The 18,984-nt window shown below is 43.9% G+C and overlaps 1 protein-coding gene across 1 annotated transcript in view; it reads left to right on the top strand.

Moving 5' to 3' along the window:
• Positions 1–644: 644 nt before the first annotated feature.
• The window catches only part of Rtf1 (RTF1 homolog, Paf1/RNA polymerase II complex component), a 60,078-nt gene continuing 41,738 nt past the window's right edge, over positions 645–18,984 (top strand). The window contains exons 1-2 of the mRNA XM_004861612.3: positions 645–857; positions 16,612–16,722. Coding sequence (XP_004861669.1) covers positions 660–857; positions 16,612–16,722 — 309 coding nt within the window. The 5' untranslated portion in view covers positions 645–659. The remainder of the gene's footprint in view (positions 858–16,611; positions 16,723–18,984) is intronic.

Here is an 18,984-nt window from a genome sequence, read left to right as displayed (position 1 = left end):
TCAAAAAATTAAAACAAAACAAAACAAACACATAAATCTAATCACATCGTCCCTGAATTTTAAATATCTAAATATTAAAAATTAAACTCCTTAATACAGCTTACTAGGCTCCGAATGATATGGCTGCCGTGTCTTCTTCAGCCTCATCCCTCACCCCACACCACACTGGCTGCTCCAGCTTCAATGACTTTGGTTCCCTGACTAAACATCAACTCGACGGTTTCTCTGGCTTGTTTTTCAGCGCGGAAGATCGAAGTTTCTCCATTATCTGTGAGCTTTTGGCCACGCTGTTCTCTGCTGGAACACCTTCCTTGCAGTCTTCTTTTGGGCAGCGCAGACGCATTCTTACGGTCCCAGCTCAGCTGTCACTTGCACAACCCAAGTAGGCTGGCTTCATCCCTCAACGATGCCCTCGGCAAGGTCCGGGAGGCAGGTGTCTTCCACGTGGACAGTCCCTGAGGTCGCCTGCCACACCTGGTCTCGGGCATCTGAAAGACTGGAGATGCGCGAGGCTCCTCAGAGCAGTTACAGCCCCTCGCTGCCGCAGCAGAGGACTCACGGGGAGCGCACCTAGCAACACTTCCGGGGCCGGGAACCTGAGGCACGTGTCCCCGCCCCACGCTGCGTCGGGGCGGGGCCAGGGGCGGAGCGGAGCGCGCATGCGCGGTCGCCTTTGTGTGGGTCGAACGGCGGCGGTGGCGGCAGCAGTGGCGGTCCCACTGGCAGGCGGGCGAGAGGGGAGTCCGGGCGGCGTCCGGCGTGGGAGCCGGGGGACCACCATGGTGAAGAAACGGAAAGGTCGGGTCGTGATCGACTCGGACACGGAGGACAGCGGGAGTGACGAGAACCTGGATCAGGTAGGGGCCAGGCCGCGGAGGCGCGGGCCGGCAGAGCGGGAGGCTGAGTCGGGCCGCGGGACTGGAGCTGGCCGGGCCCGAAGTCCTCTAGCCCGAGCGCCCGGCCCGGCCTGCGCCCTGACTGCTGTCGCTGCTCCCTTCCTGTCCTCCCCGCGGCGTCCGAGGCCCTCGGAGCCCGGCCCCGGCCTGGAGACTGAGCCTGGAGGACTTGGCGCCTTGGGCGGGGAGGCGGGGCAGGGACCACAGTGATGGGCCTCGGCCCGGGGGTCCCAGAGGGGCCGCGATCTGCTGGGCCGGCTCGGTGCGGCGGGCTCCAGGCCTGGAGATCCGGGCCCCGAAAGATAGGAAGTGTCGCCCGCCAACCGTGGAGGCTGGGAGGACTTGAAGGAGGTGCAGGGGTGAGCTGGGGCCGTGGGAGGGCGAGAGCTCAGAAGGTACCGACGCTGGGGATGAAGTTTTTCAGACTAGGGGTGTGGATAGGGAGGTGGACATTCGTAAATGTTCCGAGGAGCTTCAGCCATGCTGTGTGGACACGAGTGTCTTTGGCGACTAGGGTCGTTTGTGGTTGAGGTGAGTTCCCGTTGAGATGTCAGGCCAAAACAAAACAAAACAAAAAACCCCAAAACCCCAAAACGACGCTTGGAAGAAGAAAAGAAGGCAGATACTGGAAGAACCATGGGCCAGCATGAAGGGATTTTGGCTCTGGCCGCTGGACCCTTCTGATGCAGCATCCCGGAATTCATTCTCATTTGAAATTGTGCAGGGAGCAGTGAAAGTAACTTTGGGCCTTAGTGTCCTGGGGTAGCTTGAGATATTTATATACTTTAAAAAGTGTGGTTAGGAAGCTGTCCTTTGTAGCAGTCTTCCAGTGATTCCAGGAGACGTAAAGATGATTTCCTCCATATTTAATGAGAAAAAAATATAAAGAATATACAAGAGATAGTAACTTTATAAGTTGAATAGAGTACTAATTCACATATTTATTTATTTAAATTTTTTTTGAGAGAACTGAATTTAGAATCTGAAAATTTGAGTACTAAGCTGGTCTTATGATGGTTTCTAGCTATGTATGTTGACTCTTAGCTGTAAAATTAGATAAAGCATCAGCCTTCTGTATCTAATTGGGCATTTGTAAGGACCAAACATTTATAAGAATAAATGCTGGCACAAGCCTTTGCAAACTATAAAGTTTTTGTATAAATGGCTTCTTGGTGGTTCTTTGTACTAGGCCAGAGGTCTCAGGACTGAAGTATTAGGACATGAGAAGGAAGGATTTTAAAGAAGGAAGTACCTGGGAGGTGTTAAAGAGGACTGTTCTAAAGGTGGTGGTAGGGAGGTGGGGGCTGTGGAGGACTATTAAGAGATAGAAACTTGGTTTTAGAATAGGAATTGAAAGAGTAAGTTGAAAATATTATATTGAAAGGTTCCCGAAATCTACAAAAATCTACTTTTTTTTTTCTTTTGTATTTTGAGATATGGTCTTGCTATGTAGTTCAGGGTGGCTTTGAACTTGTGGTAGTCCTCTTGTCAGGAGCAGTCTTCTTGTCAGTGTTGTGATTACAGGTGTGTGTCACCATGCCCGCCTTCAAAGATATATTCCTTTTTTCTTTGTTTTTTGTTTTTTTTTTTGAGACAGGGTCTTGATTTGTAGTTCAAGCTGGCCTTGAACCCACCGTGTAGGCTAGGCTGGCCTCAAACTCTCCTCTGTCCTCCTGCCTCAGCTTCCCAAGTGCGGGGATTACAGGGATGTGCCACCACACCCGCTCAAAAGTATATTCTTGATTGTAAAAGTTTGTTTGCCATGGTAGTTTTATTTTTATTTTTATTTTTTGTAATTATGGGTTTTTTCCATCAAGTTTATTGGTACATTTTAGGTATACAGTACAATTACATTCATCATTGGGATCTTGTACCTTTACATGATGCATCTTGGTTCTTATTTTTTTCCCATTCCTCTGCCCTCCCTTCACCCCCTCCACCCTTCCCTATTTACAAAGGCTTTGTTTCCATTTCTCATATTTTTTCTTTTCCCTTCTTTCCTTTCCCTTACCCCTCTCACTTCCCCTACTCCTTTAGATGCCATGGTAATTTTAGACTGGCAGGAAGATTGGAATCTTTTTTTTGAGACAAAGTCTTGCTGTGTAATTCAGGCTGGCCCTTAACTCACTTTGTAGCTCAGACTGGCCTCCTCATGGTGATCCTCCTGCCTCAGCCTCTTGATTGCTGGGATTACAGGCATGCACCACTATGCCCAGCCTGGAATCCAATTTTTACTGTACTTTGATCTGCAGGGGTGTTTCAGATAAAAACATCAGCTGCCATTTACATAGTGATTGGGGTGAACCTAACACTTTAATTAAGTGATTTATTTATATTGTCAAATTTTCAAATCATGGTGAAGTTGGAATCATTTTCCCTACTTTATATATGAGGAAAATGGAAATTGAAGAAAATTCACACACCCAGTAAGTGATAGAATTTAACCCAGATTTGCACAGGTATAAGACCTGTACTTTTTCCACTGCACCAACTTAATCATCTAGCCTCTTAATTTTTCATACTGCAAAATGAGAATAGTATTTCACATCCATTTTCCATGTTGCTAGAATTCATGTTTGTAAAGTACACTGGATAGTTGAGAGGAAACTGGGAGATCAGTGAAAAAGATTGTTGGGGACCTTGGTAAAGCACTCTGAAGACACCCTTTCCTAAGGTGAACAAGCTAAGGTCCAAGTGACCTGCGCTGAGTGGTTTTCCGAGAGCGCTGATGAGTGAAGTGGATGGAGTGCTTTTGTGGGTGGTAGAGATGTTTTACCTAAACTACAGGAGCTTTTTTTTGGTACCGGGGATCGAACTCAGATCCTTGTGCTTGCGAGGCAGGCAGTGGAACCACTGAGCTAAATCCCCAGCCCTACAAGAGCTTTTCCCAAGTGGGAACTCTAGACGATTTAAATCTAATTCTAAATATTTATTTGTAAAAAATTAATGTAAAGTTTGTAAGTATTGTAATTTCTAATACAATTTAACAGCAATTACAACTTTACTTCAGCTACTTGGTACTTTCTTTGGTTTCTTTTTTTTTTCTGGTATCCGAAATTGAACTCAGGACCTTGCACTTGCCAGAGAGGCATGGTGCCGCTGTGCTACATCCCCTGCTCCTTTCTTTGGTTTCTTGAAACCAAAGAAAGACTGTGTATAGTCCAAGCTGGCTTGAATTTGCTATGTAGCCCAGGCTGGTCTTCAACTTGGACTCCTTCTGCCTCAGCCTTCTGAGTGCCAGGATTACAGGCATGTATCACTGTGCCTGGCTTCAGTGGCACTCTTGTTTTCAGATGGAAACCAAATCAAAAGTCTTTTTCCTTGTGCATCTTCACAGGGGCACCAGTGCCTTCTGTTTGTCTGTTCAGCACTATGCCAGGCTCTCAGAGGAATCAAAAATAAAGATCTCTCAGCTCTTAATGTTTTCACCAGAGGCCATTAGCAGAAGTTCATAGTCAGCATGAATTTGGGATCTTTGGAATCATTGGAATACTCAGTATATTCTGGTCTTTTCTGACCAAGATGTCTTGGGCTGCTTAATCTAATTCAGAGTCTTTGTTAGGGTTTAACATTGGACTTGTGTCTGGTATGTGGTCCTTGTGGAGAGAGCAAATCATTGACAAATCTCCAAGTGTCTGGTGTGAGATTGGCACCATTTAGTAACTCAGGCACCTTTGTCCCTGAGTTTTCCGGGTGGGCATCTAAGCCATTGTGTCAAATACTATATTACCTCCAACTCAGTCCTTATTGGTGAGATAGGTGAGCCTTCTGGGCTAGTTTTTCAGGATGGGTGGAGAAGGACCCTGTGTCAGAAGCTGCTGGGTTGCTTGTTTAAACGTAGGCTGGGGAGGTGAGGTCTGTAGCTCCTACCCCAGACTACTGGATTGGACCTCAGAGGAGAGAGCCCGGGGCTCTGCATTTGTAACAGATCCAGCCCAGGTATTATGACTTAGGTTGATCACTGAGGCTATTGTCTGTATGCAGCTTTGTCTTTTTAGTAAGACATTCTTAGTAGTGTAGGAGAGAAAAATAGCTTCCTGTCTGCCATAGTGTGTCCCAGTTAAGGGCATATACATAACCAAAGGAATGCCACAGGGATGCTTTAAGGGGCAAACTGCTGGTTCCCAATCTCTGGAGCTATTTAAATTGTGGGATGCTTTTTATTTATTTTTGGGTGTTAGGATTGAACCCATGCCTCCTGTTTGCTGAGCACATACTCTGCCACTGAGCTACACTCTTAGGCCCTAGAGATTTTTTTATTTATCATTGTTATTACCACTTTTTTTTTGGTACTGGGGATTGAACTCAGAACCTTAGGCTTTTGAGGCAGGCAGCGGAACCACTGAGCTAAATCCCCAGCCCTATTATTACTTTTGGGACAGATTCTCACTGTGTAATTCAGATTGGCCTCTAACTTGAAGTGATCCAGCTGCCTCAGCCTCCTGAGTAAACTCAGATCTTAATTCAAGAATTGGAAGGGGCCCAGGATTTAGCTCAGTGGTGCTGCTGCCTGCCTTGCAAGTGGAAGGTCCTGAGTTCTATCTCTGGTACCAAAAAAGAAAAAGATTTGGAAGGATTTTCTTTTAGTATGTGACCTGTTCTTATGTTACCACGTGTTTCAGCGCTTTTAAATTGCAAAATACCTGCCATTGGTGCTCCTATTGGGAATAAATATAAGAGAGTTTGAGGCAAATGTCTGAACTTTTACCTTATTCTGTCTTGGAATGAGATGTGTCACTGTTTATGCAATGCATCTTATAGAATGAAAAGTGCAATGAAAAGTGCTAGGTGGTCACAGCCATACCACCCTGAACGCGCCCGATCTCGTCTGAAAAGTGCTAGGTGTTGTGATACACACCTGTAATCCCCACACTGGGGAAGCTGAGGCAGGAGGATTGCTAGGAGTTCTAGGCCAGCCTGGGCTACATAGTGAGTTCAAGGCCAGCTTGGAGTACATACTGAGGTCTTGTCTCAAAAGAAAAAAAGTGCTCAAGGTAATAAAAGGAAACAGTTCTCATTAAAAACAGTACATGCCAGTAATTATAAAACTTCTGTGCCTTTCTCAAAAAAAAAAAATTTGATTTCTTTTTCTTTTTTTTTTTGGTACTGGGGATCGAACTTGGATCCTTGTGCTTGAGCAGCAGGCAGTGAAACCACTGAGCTAAATCCCCGGCCCTTTAAAAAAAAAAAAAAAAATTGACCTGTATATATACTTGAATGCTTTATTTTATAATTTACTTTTTTTTTTTTTTTCCAGGTGCTGGGGGTTGAACCCAAGGCCTCCACACCGACCTGCATCTGCAGCTCTTTTTTAATTTTCAATTTTGAGACAAGGTCTCGCTGAGTTGTTGATTTGCCCTGCCTGTCTTCCTGCCTCGGCCTTTCAGAGTCCAAGGGTTACAGGCTTGCACCAACATGTAGCTTCCTTTCTGATTTAAAATAGTGATTATGAGCTGGACATGGTAGCACATGCCTATAATTTTGCTACTCTGGGGGACTGCAGGAGGAGGATAGTAAGTTTGAGCCCATCCTGGGGAATTTTTATTTTATTTTATCCCCCCCTCAAACTCATGACCTTGCGCTTACAAGACAAGTGTGGCACCACTGAACTAAATCTCTGGCCCTTTTTTTGTTTGTTTGTTTGTTTGAGACAGGGTCTTGCTATGTAGTTAAAGCTGGCCTTGAATTCACTATATAGCCCAGGGTGGCCTCGAACTTGCAGTGATCCTCCTGCTTAAGCCTCCCAAGTGCTGGGATTCCAGGTATGCACTACCAAGCCCAGCTCATCCAAGGGAATTTAGCAATTTAGCAACATAAAGAGATCATGTCTTAAAGCATTGGGGGCGTAGATCAGTGCTAACGCCCTGGCTTAATCCCCAGTACTACTAAATAAATGAATATATACATACATTGGTGATTATGGTCAGTGATCATGGTGGTACCTGCCTGTAAGCCCAGCATTTTGGGATTGCAAGTTGGAAGCTAGCTACATAGTGAGTTCAAGGCCAATATTGACTACATGGTAAGACTTTGTTCTAAGAAAGAGAGAGATAGAGAGAAATGGTTATGTTGTCATAGCTTCTTTCTCTGCTCATCTGCTTGAAGTAGCAGTAATTAAATTTGTGTCTGAGAGAATAAGCCTCTTCAGTATTTTCTAGGACCCCTTTGAAAACATTATGTATAAAAGATAATCATTGTTATAAAGTATCCTGCGTAAGCCTTCTCCGTAAAACTTGAAAAATTTAAGAGTTATGCTTCTCATTGATAACAGGGATCTTGGTGTTAGAGCAGTTTTGAAGTCTAGGATGGATTTCTGATAGGTATTATTGTTAACTTGTAAAGTTTTTATTTATGTCATAATGTTGCATCTGGGTTGATCTAAATCGCTGATTTCACTTGGCTTTAGAAGCTGTTAGGGAAAAGCAAGTCCTGTGGAGCTTTAAGAACAAGCTTTTTAGGAAAAATACAATACCCATCTTTGAACATAGGTTCTGAGGGCCAGGGATTTAGCTCAGTGGTTTCGCCACCTGCTGCGCGAGTGCAAGGACCCAAGTTCAATCCCCGGTACCAAAAAACAAAAAAACCAAAAAAACCCCAGAATGAACATAGGTTCTGTCGGGTATGCCTGAGTGTTTTCCAGGGTACAGATTGTCATGTTTCAGCAGAGGTGTCATTGCTGGGGGCCAGGGCTCATGGAGGAACAAAATGGAAGTGGCTCCTGCCTTGAAGGAGCCTGGAGTGTGTTTGAGGGGCGCTTAGAGTCATTTCCAGATGATTGTGCTGCTGGCTGAGAAGGAAGAGCATGGGGCTTATAAGGGTGTGACAGGGACCTGTACTCTCCCGATGACAGTTACATTTAAACTGAGAGCTGGAATAGGCTTTAAGGGAGAGATGAGTCTCAAGAATCAGTGGAAGGGTATTGGTGTGTTCGTGGTGGAGGGACCAGCATATACAAAAGAAATGAGGCAGGAAGGACCTAGCACCCTCATGAAACTGAAAGAGGCTCACTCAGAGTGATGGTAGCACAAGTAGTTGGAGGGAGTAGTACAGATGAAACTGTTTTGATCTTTTGAGGATGGTGAAGTCCAGTTTAGGGGATTACAGCCAACATTAAAAATAAAAATGAGTTATGGGCCAGGGATTTAGCTCAGTGGCACTGTGGCTGTCTCGAAAGCCCAAGGTCCTGAGTTTGATCCCTGGTACCAAAAGATAAGAGTTGAGCTGGTGTAGTATGGTAGTGTGCACCTGTAATCCCAGCACTCTAAGGAGGCTGAGGCAAGAGGATTTCAAGTTTGAACCCAGCCTAGGGAACTTAGCAAGACCTTGTCTCAAAACAAAAAATAAAAAAAGAGCTAAGGATGCAGCTTGGTGTGAAGACCCTAAAAGTTCAACCCCCATTCTTATGGAGGGTGAAAAAAGAATTGAATAGGAAACATCAAGGGCATTATACATAATAAAGATAAGTATTGTTTCATAAAATTTGTGTTTTGTGCATACATGTATGTATGTGTGTGTAGTGGGCATAAAGTATAATTTATCTTAGTGTGGGCTGGGGTTAGAAAAAAGTTCTGTTTTTTTGATCCTGGAAATTGAACCAGGCTGGGGCATTTATGCTGAACTGCATCCCCAGCCCTTTTCATTTTTAATTTTGAGATAGTCTTGCTATGCTGCCTTAGCCAGACTCCCAACTTTCTATCCTCATGCCTCAGCAAACTTGGGATTCTCCTGCCTCAGTCTCACAGAGCGCTGGAATTATAGGCCTGCACCGCCACACCCAACTACAAAAAAAGCTTTAAAGCCACTGACAGGGCCATGTTGGCAATGTTGAGGACTTTGGACTTAATTCTGAGGACAGTGAGAACCACTGAAGGATTTCAAGCCAGAAGAATATTCAGATTTGGCTTTGGGGGATGGGTAAGAAAGAGTCTTGTTGTGTTGCCCAGGCTAACCTTGAGCTAGCAGCCTCAAGCAATCCTCCTGCCTCAGCATCTTGAGTAGCAGGCACTACTGGTGTGTGCCACTGTGCCTGGCTTTTCATGTTGCCATTTAAAAAGCCTACCCAGGCTGCTCTGTGGAAAGTAGTAAGAGTGGGTGCTTGTTGGTCAGCATAGAGAGGGGTCTGGTAAGAGATGAGCTCCACTCAAATGGAGGCCCTAGGAGGACAGTGTCCCTGGTTTGGAACAGTGCCTGCAGGTAGCATGTGCCTGTGGACACTTAACAAGTGAAGGACTGCTTGGCTGGGTGTGGTAGTGGCAGCCATGACACTGCATGGGTCCAGCTGGACAGGGCTGGATGACTGGATGCTGGCTGATGACAAGGAGGTTTAAGGGTGGGTGCCAGGCTCCGGCCTGAGACAGGAAACTGGACCAAAGGTAAGCCTGGGAGGGGAGTGCCATGAGCTCAGTCTTGGATGTGTAAAGTTTAAAGTGTCCACGAGACATCCAAGTGGAGATTGTCAGATTGGGAGGTGGATACCGTGCCTCCCTAACCCTCAGTAGGTGCTTAATAAGTCTTGGTTGAGAAAGCAAATGCTACTTGGTATATCCATGGTGCAGTTTCTAGCCTGGTTACAGTGGGATTATTTACGGAATGAGGTAGGCTATCAGTTTGAGGGTCTCACTCTAGCCTCTCTACAGTAATACTGATATCCCTCCTTTTCTTTTTTTTGGTACTGGGGATTGAACTCTGGTCTGTGCACTTGCGGGGCAGGTGGCAAAACCACTGAGCTAAATCCCTAGCCCTGATATCCCTTTAAGGAGTAGAGGTTTATATTAGTTAGAAACTGTATTAGGAGAAGGGAGCTAGGACAAGCAAGTAAGAGGCGGTACATGGTGGTGCACATCTGTAGTCCCAGTACTCAGGAGGCTGAGGCAGGAGGATCGTTGTGAGTTCAAGGCCAGCCTGAACTACATAGTGAGACTCTGTCTCAAAAAAGAAAAACATGGGCCAGGGATTTAGCTCAGTGGCACCAAGCCTGCCTTGTAAGTTCAAGGTCCTGAATTCAATCCCCAGTACCAAAGGGAAAACAAAACAAAAAAAATGACCAAAAAACCCCCAACAAACAAGTAAAAGTAGTAGAAACTCTTCCCTTGAACTTTTATTTACCTTTAATATTGAATAAATTGAAAACACTGCTGATCCCAGGTACTTAGGAGGCTGAAGGAGGAGGACTGAGTTTGAGGTCAGCCCGGGTTACATAGTGAGATCTGGTCTTTTTTTTTTTGGTACTGGGATCGAACTCGGGTCCTTGCACTTGTGCAGCAGGCAGCGAAACCACTAAGCTAAATCCCTGGCCCTGAGATCTAGCCTTAAAAAACAAATTAAAAATCCAACTTTTGTCCGTTCTGCAACATGGCAGGCATTTATTGAGTATTTTAATCTATAGTTATAATTACTTCGCTGGAAATTTGAGGGAAAAGTTGCCAAAGTTAGTGCAATCATGTGAAATTTAAAGGATTGTTATATTGCACTTCAGAGTTACTACTTTAGAAGGATTTTTGTTTAGAAGGATTATTATTTTGATTCGTTTTTCTATCTCGTTTTCTTTTTTTTTTCTTCCTGGAACAAGGGATCACACCCAGGCCTTGACACATGCTAGGCAAGCCCTCTCTCACTGACTTATATCTCCAGTTCCTTTTTAAATTTTATTTTGAGACAAAGTCTTGCTAAGTTGCTCATGATGGCCTCAAACTTGTGTTCCTCCTGCCTCAGCCTCCCAAATAGGTGAAATTATAGGTGTCTGCCACCATGCCCAGCATTGTTTTATTATTATCGCTATTTAAAATAGTATATGCTTGTTAAAGTAGTTCTAACAATGCAGAAATACCTCCTACTGTTACAAATATTGAGTCTGCCAAAAAAATATATACATCAGGTAAAGAAAAACTTGTATACATATTTTAATACTAAATTTATTGAGACATCATGAGATTAATACAAGTTACTTTTGGCCTCTACCATTACAAGAGGTCCTTAAAGTGGTGGCCATGAGCTTCCAGACGTTTATTAGTTTGGCAAACTGCTGAAGTGTGTCCTTTTTTTGGCACACTCTGTATATTCACATAATGGCTTTCTTCTTTACTCTTTAAAATTAACCAGTGTCCATTGTTGGAACATATCCTTCCACCAATAATTATTATGTGAAAGGAACAATATAAATGAACATCTCAAATTCAAAACTTCATAAGCTGGGCACAGTGGTGCATGCCTGTAATCCCAGGTACTGTCCTTGAGAGGCTGAAGCAGGAAGATCATGCTGTGGAGGACAGCCTGGCTAATTTAGTGAGACTGTGTCTCAAAAATAAGAAAATAAAAAGGCCTGGGAATGTAGGTCAGCAGTAAAGTGCTTGCCTAGTATGCACAAGGTCCTGGGTACAATCTCCAGTTGCAAAAAACAAACAACAACAAGAAAACTTGAATTATCAGACTTTCCTCAACTCCTCTCAGAGCTTTCCATTGTGCCCTGACCCTGTGGGTACTTAGCTTGTCCAAACCACCGAGACTGATGTGCATTCCTTCTGACTCCAAGTTTCCACCCTGACCCCTCTATTCTAGTCTCTTCCTCTACAGCCAGAGTGCTCTTTTATTTTATTTTTTGAGACAGGTTCTTGCAATGTATTCCAGACTGTTCTTGAACTCACTGTGAAGCCCAGGCTGGCCTCAAACTCACAGAGATCTTCCTGCCTCAGCTTCCTGAGTGCTGGAATCACAGGTGTGTGCCACTACAGCCACCTTTGGAGTGCTCTTTTTTTTTTTTTTTTTTTTTTATTCATTGTTTATTGGTACATTTTAAGTATTCAGTATGATGGCATTCATCATTGGGAACTTGTACCTTTTCATGATGTATCTTAGTTCTTATTTTTTTCCCCATTCCCCTGCCCTCTCGTCACCCCCTCCATCCCTCCCTATTTACAAAGACTTTATTTCTGTTTTTTCGTTTTCTCATATTTATTCCTTTCCCTTCTTTTCTTTCCCCTGTGCCTCCCACTTCCCCTTCCCCTTTGGACCTTTCTTCCTATTTCACATTATCTATTATACATTTTGATCCTTATTTACACTTTTAGTATCTCACACTAGAGAAACTCAGAGTGCTCTTTTATTATTTATCTATCTATCTATCTGTTTATTTATTTATTTATTTTTGCGGTACTGGGGATTCAACTCAGGACTTTGTGCTTGCAAGGCAGGTGAGGTACTACTGAGCCAAATCCCTGGCCCAGAGTGCTCTTTTAAACAACCCCTGCTTCAGACCATGGTGAGCCTCAGAACTGGGTAGTTTTTACTGACAACCTCATCTCACTGTTCCCTGACAGCTAAGTTCATACACTGCTCCTCTTCCAGTCCCTTGAGCCATACTGTTGCCAGCTGCGGGGCTTTTGAGGTCCTGTCTGAAGACTCTGTCCAGAGCACTGTGCTCCCCTTCCCTCTGCAAGTTCTTCCCACAGCCTCCCTTACTTACCTTCCTAAAGATGGGACCTGTCCACAATTTGCTTTCTTCTTGGCATTTGTTGTTATCTGGAACACATTGTTTCTTGACTCATTTTATTGACTGTCTCCCACACTTGATTTGAATCTCATGAGGCCAAGAACCCATGTACTCTCCTTCACTGCTCCCTTCCAGTGCTTGGCACACCGTGGGTCTGGTTGTGAGGAGAGCAGTGGCCTGGTTTTCCTGGACTGAGGCCTTGGCCAGAGTAGAGAGGGCCATCCTGGGCAAACCAGGGTCTCCAGTCATCCTAGCTGATAGTAATTACTTAGACTAGTTATATTTGTGGAGTAAATAGGTGGAAAAGAATTTAGCATGCTAACTAGCTGTGAAACCTCTAGAGTTTTATTCATATGGGCTTTATTCCCCTTTATTTTTGAATCTCACTTCTGCCTATGTAGTTTTGAGGCAGGCACAGTGTCACTGAGCTAAATGCCCGGCCCAAGACAACGTTTTGATTAATCACTGCTTTCCTCAGGCTGAGGCCTGCCACAGTGGTATGTACCACCACATCTGGCCAATGAAATAGGATATTTTATAAAGAGGAAAAGTATATTTAACTCATAGTTTTAGAGGCTTGAAGTCCAAACAGTATGGCACAAGTTCTGGCTGCAACACATCATGGTTAGGGCAGGTATTGGAAAAACAAAACAAAGATGGGACGAAGTCACTGGGTTCAATTGTGGGGCTCTACTCTAGTAACCTAACCTAACAGCTTCCCCAAAGCCTTACCTCTATACACTATAGTCAGATTATGTTTTCGTTTTTGGTACTGGGGATTGAACTCAGGACCTGATGCTTTCGAGGCAGGCCTTGGCACCACTGAGCTAAATCCCGGCCCTTGTTTTTGAGAGTGTCTTGCTTATGAAGTTTAGGGTGGCCTTGAACTAACTGTGTAGCCCAGGCTGGTCTCCAACTCTCAGTGATCCTTCTGGCTCAGCCTCCTGAGTGCTGGGATCACAGGTGTGCACCACCATGCCCAGCCTCCACCTTTTTTTTTTTTTTAAACAGTATTGAAGATCAAAAACAGGGATGTTCTACCATTGTGCTACATCCATAGCTGTTTTATTTAATTAATTAATTAATTTATTTATTTGGTACCAGGGATTGAACTTGGGTCCTTGCGCTTGCGAAGCAGGCGGTGGAGCCACTGGCTAAATCCCCGGCCCCCAGAGCTGTTTTATTTAATTTAATTTATTTATTCATTTTTTTGGTACCAGGGATTGAACTTGGGACCTCGCACTTTCGAGCCAGGCGGCGGAGCCACTGATCTGAATCCCAGGCCTAGCTATTTTATTTTATTTTACATTTATTTATTTAAGACCAGGTCTTGCCAAGTTGCTGCTGTGGGACTCTTAACTTGTGATCCTCCTGCCTCAGTCTTTTTTTTTTTTTTTTCTGCCTCAGTCTTTCTAAATGTGGGTTCACAGGTGTCACTTGCAAACTCACTTTTTACAGATTTCATTAAATGAGACTGCTGCCTGAGTTCAGGGGAAAAAGCCATATTCAAATCACTGTGAGAGTGTCCAGATCTCTGTTATAACAAATTGGTGTTGGAACAGATCCTAAAGCATTTGTGAGCCTCGAAGGGGCAGGGAAGAGACTGCTTGCCAACAGTCTTCCTAAAGTTTGTAAATTTGCACTAAGGTAACCTGGAGAGAAAAGGTAATAGTAAAGGCTATCCACAAATTACCATACAACCCAGCAATCCCTAGATATTTACCCAAGTGAAAACAAAATCCTTATATTTACATAAAAACTTGTTCATGGCCAGGCATGGGGGTACACGCCTGTAATCCCAGCATTTGGGAGGCTGAGGCAGGAAGATTGCTGTAAGTTCAAGGCCAGCCTGAACTACATAGTGAATAAAATAAATATAAATAAAATAATATTTTATAAATACTTTATAAATAAAATACTTTAAAAATAAAATACTTTATAAATAAAATAAAATCACTCCACGATGGAAGCAACCTAAATGTTTTTCAGCTAATAAGATGATAAATACTATGGTATATCCATACAGTGGAGTACTACTGAGCACTAAAAAGGAAAGCTGCTGGCACATGGTACAATGTGGGTCAATCTCAAATCATTACAGGGAATGAAGAAGCCAGATCCAAAAGGCTACAAACTGATTCCATCTCTGCCAGCCTATAACACACGGATCTACAGGGACAGGAAGTAGGGTGGTGGTTGCCAGCATGGGGGGAGAGGAGCAAAAGGAGAATGGAGGAATCTAGCAGGTGGTATGGAACTGTTCTGTGTCTTACGGTAGTGGTTAAACTCTGTATTTGTCAAACTCATAGAACATCCATTAGAAGCGAAGAGATGTACTGTGTGGAAATTGTAGCTCAAGTTTTAAAAAATTATAAATACAATATAGCTGCAATTTGCATTCAGTCTACAGAATTACTGTTGGGATATGATGGAATGTTGTGTTTTCAGTCTTTTCAGCAGGCTGGTGTGCTAGCTTTCCAGTGAAAGGGGAGGAGCAGCATTTCATGGCTGCTCATGAAGAAGGGTGCCAGCTGTTTAATATGAGAAGGTCATTTTCTCGCTCTGGCTGAGGAAGGAGGGTGCTCCTGAAATAGAGCCCAGAAGAAAACATACATTGTAGCAATCTATTATTTTAAAATCGCTTTGTCACTTGACCTATAATTGCTTAGCCCCACTGTTATCAAGGGATACTGCTGGTATTTATTAGCTGTCCTCTCTTTCCTGGCACAAGAGGAAACTGTTTTAGACTAGCAACTCATGAATGGCTTAGGAGCCAGGATTCCATCGGACAAGTGCAGATCCTGGCTCTTTCCTGTACTGGCTGTGTCCTAGGTCAGTCCCTTGCCCTCCCTGTCTCTAAATGGGAGTGATAAGGATACTTAGTATAGGCTCTTGGGAAGAGTAGATGTCAGGTATTGAGAAGTGCTTGGGAGCTGGTGAGAGCAACTCAGTCGTGGGCTAGTATTGGTGTTAGCAGAGGACAGAGCAAATTGCCTTTTGTTGCAGCTTTGAGCCACTAGACTGAGTAGGGAGAAGTAGGGGACAGGGAGCCTGTGACAGTGATCTTAGCGGTAGCCATGATTCCTTCACTGTCACGTTTCCTTCCTTTGTGATCTCATTTAAATCACTAGGACAAGCAGAGGTGGGGAAAAGGAGAGTTGGGCTGTCAAACTAGGATACAGATATAATGCCCAGCACATCTACTGCTTCTTGTCGGATCATGGGGTAAACACTAGCAATAGACAAATTTTATTTTCCTGACGTAACCATTGAAAATATAAAATGACCGTATAGTTTATTTTGTTTGTTTTGGGACATGCTCTCTCTGTGTTGTTCAGGCTGGCCTTGAACTCACGGTGATCTCCTGTTTCTGCCTCCTGAACGCTGGGATTACAGACATGCACCACTGTGTCCAGCCATAGAAACTTACAGTATGTCAGGCTCTTCAGAACAGCCCACAAACACCAGTTACCAGGAAATATGATACAAGGGATCCTTGGAATATTAGTTATATGTCAGTTAAAGCAGTGAGCAAGTTACTGTTGTAAGCATGGCTCAGCAGTCCTGAGAGTCAATACTTACATAGTTTAGAGAGTCAGTGACAATTTGGGGGTCACCTCCACTTCAGTTCAGTTTTGTTTTGGTGGTACCAAGGGTTGAACCCAGGTCTCTGCCACTAAGCCACATCCCCAGCCCTTTTTTATTTTGAGAGAGGCTCCGGTCTCAATGCCCCAGTATCCTGGGTTATAAGTGTAAGCCACCACAGCCAGATGCAGATGAAAGGGGCAGATTTTTGAAAAAAATCTTTTTCTTTGTAGCAGTACTTGGGATTGAATTGAGAGAACATGAGATACACCTCCAGCCCTTTTATTTTTTTAAATTTTGAGACAGGATCTTGCTACATTGCCTGGAGTGGCCTTGAATTTCTAAATGTTTCCCTGAGCTGGGATAGCAGGCATGAACCACTACGTCGGGCACTGAGACACAGCTTTTAGCACCCAGGAATACTGGCATTCAGTCTGTTCATGACAATGTCCTTCAGTTGAAAGTATAAAGATGCAGGTCTGGGGGTTCCAGCACGTGCCTTGCAAGTGCAAGGTCCCAAGTTCAATCCCCAGTACAAAAAAAAAAAAAAGAAAGGAAGAAAAGATGCAGAAAAGATCTAGGGAGGATGGACATTTTATTATTCTCTGTTGAGCAAAACTGATATTCCTATTTCTTCCCCATCAGGAGCTGCTGTCCCTGGCAAAACGGAAGCGCAGTGACTCTGAGGAGAAGGAGCCACCTGTGAGTCAGCCTGCAGCCTCGTCAGACTCGGAGACCTCGGACAGTGATGACGAGGTGGGTGTGGGGTGAAGCTGAGACGCAGATGTCTGGGGGCCACTGAGATGGGGCTCCTGGCTGCCTTGTGCCCTAAACCAAGACCCGCAGCCTGAGATCTGGGGAAGGTGCTAGGGAAAGAAGACTGGTGAAGGGAAGCTCTGAGTCGTGCTCCTTGTTCTGTTCATTACTTAGGGCTCTCTGGAGGACATGGGGGGCCAATCATTTTTCTCCTTCCAGACTTATTGTTGAAGGAGGGTCTCAGCTGGTTAGCACTGTTCCATCTTTTTAATCCTTCTTCCATGTTAGAAAAGAAATTCCACTGAGAGTGCCATATTTTAAGTGGGGAACACTTTAGTAAGACACAAAGCTTTCTTTGGGAAGATGGTGTTGATCGTAAAGGAGGAAAACCCATTTGTCCATTTTCAAAACCAAGGTGACTTTCCTGAATTGCCCACCAACATAGTAAGGCCAGAAAAGACCCAGAGCCCGCACGGGAGACAAGCGTGAGGGGAGTGTGTGGGAACCAGCCCACAGGTTTCTCATGTGGTTGGAAGTACTTTTCCTTAGTGATTTCCTGAAGAGAGACTGATGCCACCTTTCTGTTTAACCTCTGCCATGCAGAGTAGGGAAAAAATTTTAACATAAAGAATTCCACCACACCCGGCTACAAATGTTTATTTAATGTAATGAAATTTAATTATAGCTGACCAGTGCTTATTAGTGCCCTTCAAATGCAAATTAGGGATATTTGAATTATGATTCACTGTAGTGTTATTCTCTTAGTTTTAAGTAATTTAATAGACCTAAAAATTTCATTCTATAGCAAGGGGTACTCTTGCAATGTTTAGTCTTTTCTTTATTTTTCAAATTTATTACTTAATTTTATAGTACTAGGAATTGAGCCCAAGGACTCACACATGCTAGTGATCACTCTATCACTGAGCTACATCCCTTTTTTATTTTGTGGCAGGATTTTGCTAATTTGGCCATGCTGGGCCTCAAATTTATGATCTTTCTGCCTCAGCCTCCCAAGTAGCTGGGACTGGAGCCATGTGCCACCACTTCTACTTTATAGACTGATTTGATTGATTGATTGATTTTTTTTCTATACTAGGGGATTGAACCCAGGGCTTCCTGAACAGAGCTATATCCCCATCCCTATTTTGATTTTTTATTTTAAAACTGTCTGACCAAGTCACTAAGTTGATCAGTCTGGGCTCAAACTTGAAATCCTCCTGGCTTAGACTCCAAGAGTGCTAGGATTGTAGGTACATGCATGTTTTATTTATTTTTAAGGAACTGTAGCACACCCCATACCCCACACCCCACACCCCATTTTATTTTTGGTAGTACTGGGGGCTGAACCCTGAGAGCATTGAGCTACATTCCTAGCCCTTTTAATTTTTATTTTTAATTTTCTTTTTCTTTCTGTCTTTTTTCTTTTTTCTTATTTTTTGTGACTGTGTCTCTTTAGTTACCCTTGGTGGCCTCAAACTTGTGCTTCTCCTGCCTACTTCATAACTGGGATTACAGGTGTGTACTATGCCCAGCTTTCTGTTTCTTTTTATTTATGAGACAAGGTCTTACTATGTAGCCCAGGGCGGCCTTGAATTCCTTTTTAATCCAGGCTAGCCTTGAACCCACAATTCTGCTGCTTCAGCCTCCAGAGTACTGAGATTATAGGTGTGTTTCACCATGCCCAGCTTGTTTTTTTTTTTTTTTTTTTGGTACCAGGGATTGAACTCTTGGGACCTTGCACTTGCGAGGCAGGCACCAGAACCACTGAGCTAAATCCCCAGCTTGTTTTGTTTTTTAAATGCATACATAGTGCAGGGGAATCTTGAAATCATTTCCGCTCCCACTATTCCTGCAGCTACTTTATTCTTTATATTCAGAAGTCAGCTGCTGAGGTTCCTCCTTCCCCTTCAGTCTTCTATTAAGTTTGACTTTGCGTTGTCTGGAACACCCTGTATCATGTCTGTGTTTTACAGAGAGCATCTTGGAACTCTCGTTCTCCACGTTCCTATTTTGGGTAGGAGTTCTAAGTATACATTTACTGTAGGGATTCCCCTCATCTTTTTCTTTTTTCTTTCTGAAACAAGATGGTTCCTGGGCTGGTCTCAAATTCATAGGCTAAGAGATCCTCCTGCCTTGGATTCCTGAGCATCTGGGACTAGTTGCAGGCATCTGGGCCTGTCTTTCTCTTCATTGTTTTTAACTGCTTCTGTGAGGAGGATAGAGTTGTACCAACTCCACCCCATTTGAGGAGCCTAAAACTTG

This window comes from Heterocephalus glaber, unplaced genomic scaffold (assembly GCF_053883595.1).
Source record: "Heterocephalus glaber isolate CG9 unplaced genomic scaffold, H.glaber_assembly_v1.0 deba00000809, whole genome shotgun sequence".
In the NCBI taxonomy this organism is placed as follows: Eukaryota; Metazoa; Chordata; class Mammalia; order Rodentia; family Bathyergidae; genus Heterocephalus; species Heterocephalus glaber.
The sequence above is the reverse complement of the archived record's forward strand: the minus strand, read 5'-3'. Positions and strand labels throughout refer to the sequence as shown.